Here is a 12,744-nt window from a genome sequence, read left to right on the forward strand (position 1 = left end):
ACAATTCTGTGTTTATATCCTGCAATTCTGCCACAGAATAAAAAAAAAAAAAGTTGATTGCGACTTTTTAACTCACAATTCTGACTTTAACTTGCAACTGCTAATCTCAGTTCTAGAGAATTGCGAGAAAACAGTCAGAATTGTGAGATAAAGTCACAATTAGCTTTTTTTCTTTAAATCCCATGGCGGAAACAGCTTCCGCATGGGGCAGTATGTTTAATGTTTATTCAATTAAATAAGCAATGTGCAAAATAACTGTTCTTTGAAAAAGAAATTGCCCTGCAAAGTGACCGTTTCTCCAAAGCTGCTGATGTGTCCAGTGTAGAACCACAAATACGCAACTCAATTCATATTTACTTGTAAATTAAGCATCACTATACTCACTTTTTTCGGGAAAAATTAAAAAATATTGGATTACCATAATTCAACATTCAGCATGTTTCTGTTGACCATGATAGAAGAAGACGTATACAACTGACATTTATCATGATATCCTATGTAAATAAATTTGAAACCTATACATGGTCTCATGTGTTTCTTTGACACTTTTCCATGTGGGGATAAAAAAAGCTGTTTTCTTCCCTTTAATAAATTATTTATTTAATGTTTAGTTTATAATTAGAGTCACCTTTTAAGCCTTTCATTTTTATATACTAATTAATATAAAACATTGTAAGCAAATATTAAAAAGAAAGTAGCAATTCTAAGCTTTTAGTATTTAGTATTTAAATTAGCTGATTTCAGTGACTTCCTGTCAGGCAGCTCACAGGGAGCCTGAGACTAAATCCAGTGCAGACTAGTCCATCAGAAGTTTGTCTATCAACAAGCAGGTCTACATTGTTAAATCACATCTAAAACCTGCTTTCCTCATCTTTCTTGTGGACGACAGCCTGACAGAACAACAACGTTACACAGAAGACAAGCATTAGGAGACATCATCTGGACCTGTCAGCCAGTTTGCAAACTCACATATGAGTATGTGACTTTGCTCTGACAGTTTCAACCACTCCTTTATTTCATTGTATCTATCAATTCGTGACCTCTTTCTTTTTTCTATTATGAAGATTTCTGAGAAAATTAAACTAGTCTGAGACATTCACTTTTCATTAAAGTATATCTGACCTTCCCAACCTTCCAAAGGGGTCTCTTTCAGCAAACTCTGCAGATCTGAATCTGCTTTTCATTATTGTGAAGGGACCTGCAGGAAACTGAAGTCATGGTAAATTATGATACCAAACTTCATTCTGGATCAATAGGCGGTAACATTTATCCCCCAAAAAAAACTGTTCAATCGAGTCACCCACACAGAGAACCGCTCCATCTGATACACTTCAAAAACAGCACATGCATCTATCTATCTATATATTTACTTTAAACAACACCACACTTCAACATGCTTTACAATATAATTAACTTGGTCTGGTTTTAACTCTCACTGGAAATTTCAATTTGGCAATAAAAACATTACTTGTAAAGGCCCGCAGGGCACTGCACACCATATGAACAAAATTATTCAAAATAAACATCCCCATCAGAATTTGGACAAAGATTTTTGATAGTGTTATACTGCCTATTGCCCTGTATGGAAGCGAGATCTGGGGCCCACCGTGTAACTACAGCCATAAAGATTGGCACAAACACGCTTTAGAAGCTCTGCATGTAGAGTTCTGCAGAAGCATCCTTCATGTCCACAGAAACATACCTAATAACGCCTGCAGAGCGGAGTTAGGCTGTCTTCCCCCTAGATCTAATCATTAAAAAAAGAGTTTTAAAGTTCTGGATCCACTTCAACTCTAGTTCTGAAGATTCCCTTCAATTAAAGCACTAAAAACACAAAAAATGAGTGCTCAAAAAAGTCACCTTTGTGTAATGGTGTTAGATCTGACTAACAAAGCACTCAATATCACCAACCCTGAAAAACCTGGAAGAATCAAAGAAATTGTGAATGAAGAGAAGGAGACATACATACAGCATTGGAAAGAACAAACCAAAGACCAAAGTCGTCTCCAATGTTATCTGAAACTCAACAGAGAGTACAGTCTGGCTGACTATCTGGTCTCAGTCAGGAATATAACTCACAGACATTTACTGACAAAGTACAGACTGACCACCAGCTGGCCATAGAAAGAGGACGACTTAAAAAGACTTGGTTACCTAAAGAAGAACAAATCTGTAGTGAATGTAAATCTGAATCAGTTGAGACAGAGGAACACTTCCTCCTCCATTGTGACAAATACACGTCCTTAAGAGACACACTGTACTGTCAAATACAGCAGATTATTCCTGAGTTCCAGTCACTCCATGAAAATGACAAATTATGAATATTACTTGGTGAAGGACCTACTTCCTCTTTGGTAGCACATCATATTTATAAATGCCACAAACTAAGAAGTAAAGAGTGAACACATCTACATTAGTAGTACCGTTAAAGTTTATATATATATATATATATGCATTTTACATGTATTTTGTTTTCTTTATTTATGGATGTATATGTATGTTTGTCTTTTTATTCTGCTATGTATAATGCTTTGGCAATATGTACCCAAGTATGTCATGCCAATAAAGCAATATGAATTGAATTGAATAGATAGAATTACACATGAAATTTTGAAGTAGAAAGAAAAATCAATTTTCTTGTAAAACGTATTTCAATAATCTGTTTTATTTACAATGTCGAATTTTTTTTTACAGTATATATATATATATATATATATATATATATATTAGGGGTGTCAACGGTAATGCGTTAACGCGTGCGATTAATCAAAAATGTTTAACGCGTTAATATTATTTTACAGCGAACCATTGTTGCCAGGGTAAGGGCACAAGTGGGCTATTTTGAAAATACAGTCGTGGGAAAAATTACAGAGCCGTGGTTTGCGGTTTTTTGGGCTACTTTTATAATGTACCGCGACCGCCCAAAGTGTATATAGACAAATAAAAATTAAAATAGATCCTTTTACTAATGTGTATTATACTTGGAATGTATCCCTGGCAACTTAAGAACGGAGAGGCTATAAATAGCATATTTTAACAACAGTAAACGACCAAATTCCACATGTGATCGCAAAAGGAAGTTATTACAAACACTCGATGGTGGTTTGAAGTGAGTTCTGAGTAAAAGTGTACTATTAATCTGATAAACTGTTTTATGAAGCATGATGCTAATGTTAGCTCTAATGCATCTGCAGAACAGGTCCAATTCTTCTTCATAATGCATTTTGTCATAATACTTCACGTAACGTTAAGGTCGCAAGAAATGTTTTGTTGTATTTATTTAGAAATACTTTTGATAATAGTTGGGTAAATGTATTCTGGGATTGAAGCGATGTGGCTTGGTAAACGTTTTATTGCCAGTATAAAGGCTGATAATGGCTGAATAAAAACAAAAGAATAATGATAAAAGAATAATAATGATTATGTCTCATACCTGGCGGAAGTGTGAAAGGTTCTGTTTCCTTAAACTAGTTTGTCATGCATTTCTCTTTCAACACATTTACAGGTAAATCCTAGTATTTTAAATTTGTGATTAATCATGATTAATCACAGTCCATGACTGTGATTAACGCGATTAAATTTTTTAATCGATTGACAGCACTAATATATATATATATATATATATATATATATATATATATATGTGTGTGTGTGTGTGTGTGTGTGTGTAAACATATATATATATATATATATATATATATATATTAATATATTAGGATGTATATAAATATGTTGTGATTGGAAAATGAAAAGGTGCTGACAGTAATAGAGGGAAAATGAAACAAAAAAATTATTATAAATTAGCAGCAATTATTATAAAAAATTATATAAAAAATTATTTTTTACTACATGTGGTAATACAAATAAAAAGAATAAAAATTACAGCTAAAGAAATGTTCAGTGCAGAAGGGCTTGCCAAAATAATCAAATACATACAAATATTAAATATTTTAATTTGCTTCTACTATGTATAATAAAGACATTTTTAGCTATTTGAATTTTGAAGTCATTTTTACACAGTTGCACATACAGTAGGAGACACAAATTACACTCATTTTGTACAACGACCCATGAAATATAATGTGCCCTGCCCATGTCCATATACTGATTACATACTATACATCTCCTATAGTGCTGCCACATTTATCCTGCCATTAAAAGGCTTTTAATGCTTCACAACACTGTGCTCTTAAACACTAGCGGAGGTGTTGCAGACACATGATGGGTCACTCTGCGGGTTTATTTTTCCCATTGCTGATGCATCATTGCTACAGAAAGCTCTATTCTGTGAGATCAATGAAGGATAAAAGCAGCACTTTCTAGGTCATTTCCTTCTCAGGTCTCAGGACTTCTCGCTCATTGCACCATATTGCCAGAATCATTCATATTATCCCCTCGCCTGTGATCTCACCGGCCTTCCTGAAACTTCTTGTGTAAGGAAAGAAGAAAAACTCTAAATATGAATAAACCATATTAAACCAAAACCTCGAAAAAAACCTCAAAAGACGACAACATTTACAGTATGCAATACTGTCATTTTTACCCCAGATCAAAGTCGTGAATGCTTAAAAACACAAACAACCTACAAGTACTCATATAGACCGCAATGGAATTGGGCCTTAGGTCAAGCTAAATTGGGAAGCTCTCCTCAAAACATATCATCAGAGAATTTGTTTTTTCAGAGAAACCTTCAGCAAAGTCAGCTGAAGCAGTGACAAAGGGCATAAAAAGACCAAAAAGAAAAGTACACACACGACTCCGTGCTGTGAGGCAAGTGAAGGAATTCTATTACGGAGGAAAGCTGGAGATTGGCTGGAGAGCAATGGCAGGGCTCATCTTTGTGATGCCGGTTCCCTGTGAGCAGGTCAGAACAAAAGGCATCTCAAAAGTTGGGTCTGGTCTGTTTGCTCTTTTCCCCAGGAGGTTAGTCTTTTTGAGGAGACCCCATGATGCTGAAGTTGTTAAACAGCCAGTGTTTGGCTCTTTTAAAGGCCTCAAAAGAGTCCGCTGGGAAAGACTTCAAATAAACGTTCAAATATGTCAATGTTTGGATGGTTATTTACAGGATTATAAGATGTTCGATTCAACAGGAGAGGGAAAGTAACTTGTCTGCTGCAGCTGTTACAGGACAGCGGTTACTCCTGGGTAATTATGTTTAAAACTTGTTAAGGGAATAAGGTCTAATTTATTAGGGAGATATGCAGGTCTTCATTCAGGTCCATCTGGCTTCTAAACTAGGCTCATTAATAGGATTTGATAGTTCTGGCTTTTATAGAAGTAGAGCATCTAAAGCGGCATTCACACTGACAATGATTCACAACCACAAAATCACCTAAAGTCAATTTTAGTCAAATTTAGTTTAAAACTCGTGCCAAGTTGTAAGAAATGTATGCTTAGTATTCATGTTGGTTTTATATGGTTTTGTAAAGGTTATACTTGTAATTTAAAGGTTTTTATAATGTCTTGTGTTTTAACCAAGTAAAAATTAATAACCCACTGTAAACACGTGAGCAAAAACATCTTAATTATAATTTCAAAAATGTTTAAAGACATTTTTCAATGTAATTTAAAAATAAATATAATTAATTATTATAATTATTAAATAATTTTCTACATATTTCATTATATTACTATATTGTATTATTGTATTGTATTACTGTATTATTGCAATATTTTACAACCTGACTTAACACTGCCTTGTTATAAAAAGGTCAAAATGATAAAATATAAAATAATATTGCTATATAAATGATCCATCTGTCCATTCTCTAAACCACTTCTCCTATTCTTTTTTCCAGGGTTGCTGGAGCAAAATATATAAAATATGAAAATGACATTTTAAGACATTTAACATATAGTAATGAGGGTCTTCTCTGACATTCCTTGTTCTCTTTTTTTCTTTCATGTTGGTTGCAAAACATGCTTTTGGTTTAGTGGACAAAAATGATAAAATAAAATAAATAAACATCTTTTTAATAAGGCTTTTTTTTTTTCATCCCAGAGAGTGATCCGCCACCTTATAAAGCACACAGACACAACAATTTCCAATGATTAATCACAGTGAGTATAACCAGCACTTAAGACTCTGTAATCCTTGTCAGCCTCATCATATTTACTAGTGAACATCATTTTTAATTCCCAATTCAAAGCCAGTATCAGACTCAAAGAACATGTTTGTTTGCCAGCATTGAAACATACAATTTTGCACAAACAGACATCAGGTCATACAAATGAAAGTTGTTAATAGTTTTCCAACCACACAAATCCAAACTGGAGTCCAGGGAAAGTTTACATATGGATTTAACAGAGAGCACCAGCCCACAGGGCACGAGCGCCAGTCACGTCAGCATTGTGCCGAACTGACATCTTTTAAATTGGCAGAGTCTTTTTCTCTGAGCTTATGAAACCACTGTAATTGGCATTCACACATGGCGGCAGCAACACCTGTTAGTCTCATCCTGGGTGTTTGAGCTGTCTGAGCAATTCTGGAAAAAAGAAAGACAGAAAGAGACAGACAGACTTTTTTTCACCCACCTGGATCAATGAAAGATCCTCCAAATGTAGCCTGAAGAGATGATTTCTGAAAGAAAAGACAAAAAAAAAAAATATGAATTTCCACCCAAATCAGAACACAAGTTGCCTCAGAGGGTGGGCGGGCATTGCGGTTATAAATGGAGATTTTTATGGGTTGCAACATTTCGAAGTGAATCCATGCGCAATAGCAATTGGCCAATGTTGTGAGAGGAATGTTTTGAGCTTTTTCAGAGATAAACAAGACTATAAATAAAAAAGAGGATTGGGAACTAAATTGCCAAATTAATTGCTGAATAAATCACATTAATATGCTCCCAATACACATCCGGTTTTAATACAACCTGGCGTAACAGTTCAAGTTCGTTTTTTCATATGATCTGAACACCTGGATGAAGTCTAACAATGTGTTAGAGCCAAAAACCTCTTATGCAAAGTGTGCAGCCTACTGTCACTTTAATGAGCCAACCCTGGACCTTGCCTAAGGATAAGACGCTTGTTTGGAGCAGCAGAGGCCTGTAAATGCTGCATGCATTTTAATTCTGGGAAACGAAAAACAACTAAAATTGCTCCTCCAAACGTCTTGGACCGAGCATGTAATCTAGTGTAGCAATATACTGTTCTGCCAACTCTAATCTCAAATGTAATTTATATGTGGAACTACAAATCGCATATCCGTCCGACATGATTTTACATCCATCTGTGAATGTCGGAAGCACAAACACATTTGCTAAAACAATATGGTACGTAATCTGAAAGTGGAGCCTGTCTTATTGTATAAGAGAGTACATGATAAATCAGGTTGCTGTGATTAAGGTCCGCTTACTGAATCGACATGCCTATTGATTGTGTTTCACTGCATTACCGTTAAAGCCTTTTGAGGTTCTCACTATCAATGGTTCCTTTGCACGGACTACTGGGCCATTATTTCTGTAATGACCATGTAGCTACACTATCAATATCGAGGGATTCGGAACGCACTGAGCTCGTTCTAGGTTATTCATGACTATTTCTTTTTGTAGTTGCATTTGAATGCAGTTCTGTGGGGCATCAGGCACAACGTGATCTGGCCAAGTGCGTCAACATCCTTTGAATCGTTATTCTTTGTTGGTCCTGGAACAATATTCCTATTCAAAAATGAAAGACCCAAATGTAGCCAAAACCAAAGATAACTCTGAAATAAGAGGGAAACTCTTAACTTTAACTCTACAATCTGATTGGTTGATAGAAAGCTTAATGTCAACACCATAAGATATTTATGAGAACACAAAAAAAAAAATCAAGCAATGTCAACTTCACTATAAAAGATAGTTTGGATATTTATGTGGGTAATTTTAATAGCTTCCAAAGCAAAACAATTCTAATGGCCACTGCACAGATGTGCAGAATATGATTATTTTGATTTTCTGTATGATGGTGGTATGATCTCTCTCTCTCTCTGTATATATGAAAGGTATTACAACAGTTTTGAAATTTGTATGTGTTTCAGTAGAGGCATGGGTCAATATTTCACATTCTAAGTGCCTGTACTTTGACAGGTCTGCTCAGTCTGGTCTTGGTAATTGGCAGAATGTTCCTTGAGCTGCTGAGTAACTTCATGAGAACCCTGTTGTTCAGTGACCTTGATGAAGCAGCAGCTCAGTTGGAGAACCTTCACACAGTCCATTAGGCCAGACTGTGGGTGCGTTTGTGAGCCCTTGGGCCCTGCAAACCCATCTGCTCCAGGGACAACCAGTCGAGCCGAAAGAACCATGGAGTTCCTCCAAGGCAAGACTTTAGCTTTCCTCGTTACAGCTCAATTTGAACAACATTGATCCACAGCCCCTGACTCATCCTATACAAAGTGATGTATATTAACCACGGAAAGATAGCTGACCTGCATAAACAGTGTTGTTTACTGTGATTTTCACCTTTCTAATCTGAAAAAAAAGAAAAAAAGAAAAAAAAGCTAGAAATTACTATCATACAGTTCTCAGTAGGGATTATCTAATATGTATTAGATAGCAGGCAGACAGCCAATATATTAGCCGAAATAAAATGCAATTAATTTAAGAGAAATAAAAAATACGCACTGATATGATAACCGATGTTAATGTATTTTTGAGGCAGATAACAAATATATTAGACAAATAAATAAAAAATAAAATAAAAAATAAATATATAAAATTACATTTTATAACATTGAATTTTTTTTAATTAAAATCAGTTTTCCATTGTATATGATATTTGTGTAATAAAATATTTTACATTCTAAACTTTCTAAGTTTTCTTTGGTAACACTTTATTTTGATAGTCCACTTTAGACATTCTACTAACAGTAAGTAACTTTGCAACTACATGTCAAAGCAGTCTAGAGTATTAGTAGACTGTCTGCTTAAAGGGGTCATATGATGCGATTTCAAGTTTTCCTTTCTTTTTGGAGTGTTACAAGCTGATTGTGCATAGATAAGATCCCTGAAGTTGCAAAGACTAAAGTCTCAAAACCAAAGATATTCTTTATCAAAGTTAAAACTCTGCCACGCCCGCCTAAAACGGCTCATTCAAACACGCCCCCACATGTCTACGTCACGATGTGGAAATATTTGCGTAATGCCGCCCAAATGTGCACGTGAGGAAAGAAGGCGTGGTTTCAGTAACCACAGTAGTGTTGATGCAGACGTGTCAGGGAGAAGCTGTGTGCTTCCATGTGAAAGCAAAAGCACATTATTTGGTCTTCCGAAAGTAGATGCATTTATGAACCATTAAGATTACTTACAACAGAACAGCACAACCCAGATGTTATCACAACGCATTTTATGGATTACCGTTTCGTGAACCTAGGAGATGAGGTAATTCTGACTTTGCTATGACAATCTGGCGCTTCTGAATCAGCGACTGTATGTTTTGTTATTAGTTTAAGTATTTGCTATTGACTGTTCAAATGCGGAGTTGCGCGTTGTGTGTGTGTATGTGAGAGAGAGAGAGACAGGGTCACATCACAGCACATCAGCTATCTTAATCGCGGCTTGTGTGTGAGAGAGAGAGAGAGAGAGAGAGGGTCACATCACAGTGGAGTCAGCTGTCTTAATTTACATTTACATTTACATTTACATTTAGTCATTTTGCAGACGCTTTTATCCAAAGCGACTTACAATTGGGGAATACATAAAGCAATTTATCTTGAAGAGGCAATCAGACAGACGAAGTGCTTGCAACACCAAGTCTCAGGCATTGTTCAAATAAATACAAACTACCAAAGGAAGGAATAAGTAAAGATAATTTTTTTTTTTTTAAAGTTTAGGATGAAGTCAAGTGCCGTCGAAAGAGATGAGTTTTCAGTTGTTGCTTGAAGATTGACAGGGATCCAGCATTCCGGATAGGGGTGGGAAGATCATTCCACCAGCCAGGAATGATGAACGAGAATGTTCTGGAGAGTGATTTTGAGCCTCTCTGTGATGGTACCACGAGGCGTCGCTCACTAGCAGATCTCAGATTTCTGGAGGGGATGTAGTTTGTTAATAGAGAGTGCAAGTAAACGGGTGCTGAGCCAGTGGTTGTTCTAGATGCAAGCATCAGTGTCTTGAACTTGATGCGAGCCGCGACTGGTAGCCAGTGCAGGGAGATAAAGAGAGGTGTAACATGGGCTCTTTTGGGCTCGTTGAAGACCAGTCGTGCCGCTGCATTCTGAATCATTTGTAGAGGTTTGACTGTGTTTGACGGAAGTCCAGTCCAGCCTAGAAATGACAAGGGCCTGGACAAGAAGTTGTGCAGCATGCTCTGTCAGAAAGGGCCTGATCTTTCTGATGTTGTATAGTGCGAACCTGCAAGATCGAGCAGTCTTTGCAATGTGGTCTTTGAAGGTCAGCTGATCATCAAAGATTACACCAAGATTTCTGACCGAAGTTGATGGGGTTATTGTTGATGAACCTAACTGGATCGTGAAGTCATGCTGTAGAGTCGGAGTGGCAGGGAGGACAAGAAGCTCAGTCTTTGCCAGGTTGAGCTGCAGGTGATGTTCTTTCATCCATGCCGAGATGTCCGCCAGGCAGCCTGAGATCCGTGCAGCTACCGTTGGATCATCTGGTTGAAAAGAGAGATAGAGCTGTGTGTCATCAGCGTAGCAATGGTATGAGAATCCATGTGCCTGTATGATGGGATCCAGTGATGTAGTGTATGTGGAGAAGAGGAGGGGTCCAAGAACTGATCCCTGAGGAACCCCAGTGACCAGTTGATGTGCTTTGGATACCTCCCCTCCCCAGGCCACCCTGAAAGACCTACCAGTGAGATAGGATTCAAACCAGCGAAGTGGAATGCCAGTGATGCCCAGTGATGAGAGGGTGGACAGGAGTATCTGATGATTGACAGTGTCAAAAGCGGCAGATAGATCCAGCAGAATGAGGACTGATGATTTGTCTTAATCACAGCTTGTGTGCAAACACATACGAGCTTCATCACTGGGTCTGTCACGTGACTCTGTTCCTCTCTCGGGCTTGTACTGATGGTAACTAAGGACATTATTAACTGTCTTTACTTTTATTTTGAAAGCTGAAGCTCCTGATTATTGAAAGCGGTGTTACATTTCCGATGAGTACTTGTGGTGTTCGGCCAATCACAATGCACTGTGCCAGTTGGCCAATCAGAGCAGACTGCGCTTGTCAGAAGGAGGGACTTTGTAGAAAACAAAGCGTTTGAGAGAGGCGGGGCATAGAGGACCTACAATAATGTACAGTATTTGGAAAATAATGTGCTTTTTGAACATTAAAGCATGTCAACATATTCTGTTATACCAAATAATGATCTTTAAAAAAGCATCATATGACCCCTTTAATATCTTAACACTTTATTTTGATGGGCCTCAAAACAACATACTGACTATGAGAAGCTTTGCAAGTATATGTCAACTTATTCTACTAACCCTAAACCTAACCTAACAGTCTACTCTGAGAGTTAGTAGACATGTAGTTGCAAATTAATGAGAATTAATTGACATGTAGTTGCTTATATTTACTTATAGTTAGTAGAATGTCTAAAGTGGACTATCAAAATAAAGTGTAACCTTTTCTTTTAATGAAATTAAACGGAAAACAAACAAATAATTATAATTAAAATATATTATAAATATATATAAAAAAACATTATAAATATGTTATAAAATATGTACACAATTATTTTATTTGCATTTAGCCAACAGGAAATAATGTGTTCCATGATTGTGTGATTATAATTTATCGCCTTAAATATATTGTCCTATTTTACTTAAACAGTAAAATTTGTCAGCTGACACATGATATGAATGCTGATTTATTGTGCATCCCTAATTCCCAACCTCAATCTAAAGAGCATAACTAGATTCCTTTAGCTCCGGTTGTTTGCATTTGTCTTGTTTGAGAGGTTTGCTGTCTCTAAAACCTGAACCCTAAAGTACAAGACATCTATTGACAGACCGAATCATTAGTTGGAACTTCAAATGAGTGACTGAGCTTTCTCATTTCCTACTGTACAAGAGGTCAAAAGAATATTTTCAGTTGAGCCATCACCGTTGATATGCACTTCTTTGTAACACCAGCAAGACATTTTTGATGTTTGGAGAGAACAAAGAATAACAACCGCAACTCTTTATCCAAGTCAGACTTGATAATGATGTGTTGCACTTCGGAGCAGGTTTTGAGAGCTAACTAACATTTTCCGTCTCGTTACTTTCAAGTAAAAAAAAAAAACACAAAAAAACAATCTGCTCATGATACAATGAATCACTAGAGAAGTGAATGGTAATCCCTGCTTCTCCCAGAAAAAGTAATTATTCTACCGCTCCCGGCCCTGTGGGTGAATGAACTGTTACAGTGCCTCATATCAAACCATTTCTGCGGTTGTCACAAAATAATTGCTTGGAGACCATCCAGGCTGCTGACAGATCGGGAATATGAGATTAATTTGGCTGAAGATGTATGGCAGGACAGTGCGAAAGTCTATGTGGAAATCATCACACTCATTAATTAGAGCTGGACACAGGAAATCCTATCCTATTCTCACATTCATGGTGCGATTTTTTATCAAAGTATCTGTTGGTGAGGAGGGTCTATGCTGTTCTTTGTCTGCCACAAAAGTCCTACGGTTTCATTGTGTGGTTTTATGAGTGTCACTATTGGGCTAATCATGGGAAACTTGGCAATTGTGACATTTTCGCAGTGGGTGTCAATTTGGTGTTGCTGAAAATATAGTACTATATGAATGTAA

At 36.7% G+C, this 12,744-nt stretch overlaps 1 protein-coding gene across 2 annotated transcripts in view; it reads right to left on the minus strand.

The window, feature by feature from the left end:
* sema5a (sema domain, seven thrombospondin repeats (type 1 and type 1-like), transmembrane domain (TM) and short cytoplasmic domain, (semaphorin) 5A) overlaps positions 1 to 12,744 on the minus strand; it is a 147,211-nt gene that overhangs the window by 81,943 nt on the left and 52,524 nt on the right. For both annotated transcript variants that reach the window (XM_058765617.1, XM_058765618.1), the window contains one exon: positions 6,535 to 6,580. In XM_058765617.1, coding sequence (XP_058621600.1) covers positions 6,535 to 6,580 — 46 coding nt within the window. The remainder of the gene's footprint in view (positions 1 to 6,534; positions 6,581 to 12,744) is intronic.

The sequence above is a fragment of the Onychostoma macrolepis genome, chromosome 24 (genome assembly GCF_012432095.1).
Source record: "Onychostoma macrolepis isolate SWU-2019 chromosome 24, ASM1243209v1, whole genome shotgun sequence".
Classification (NCBI taxonomy): Eukaryota; Metazoa; Chordata; class Actinopteri; order Cypriniformes; family Cyprinidae; genus Onychostoma; species Onychostoma macrolepis.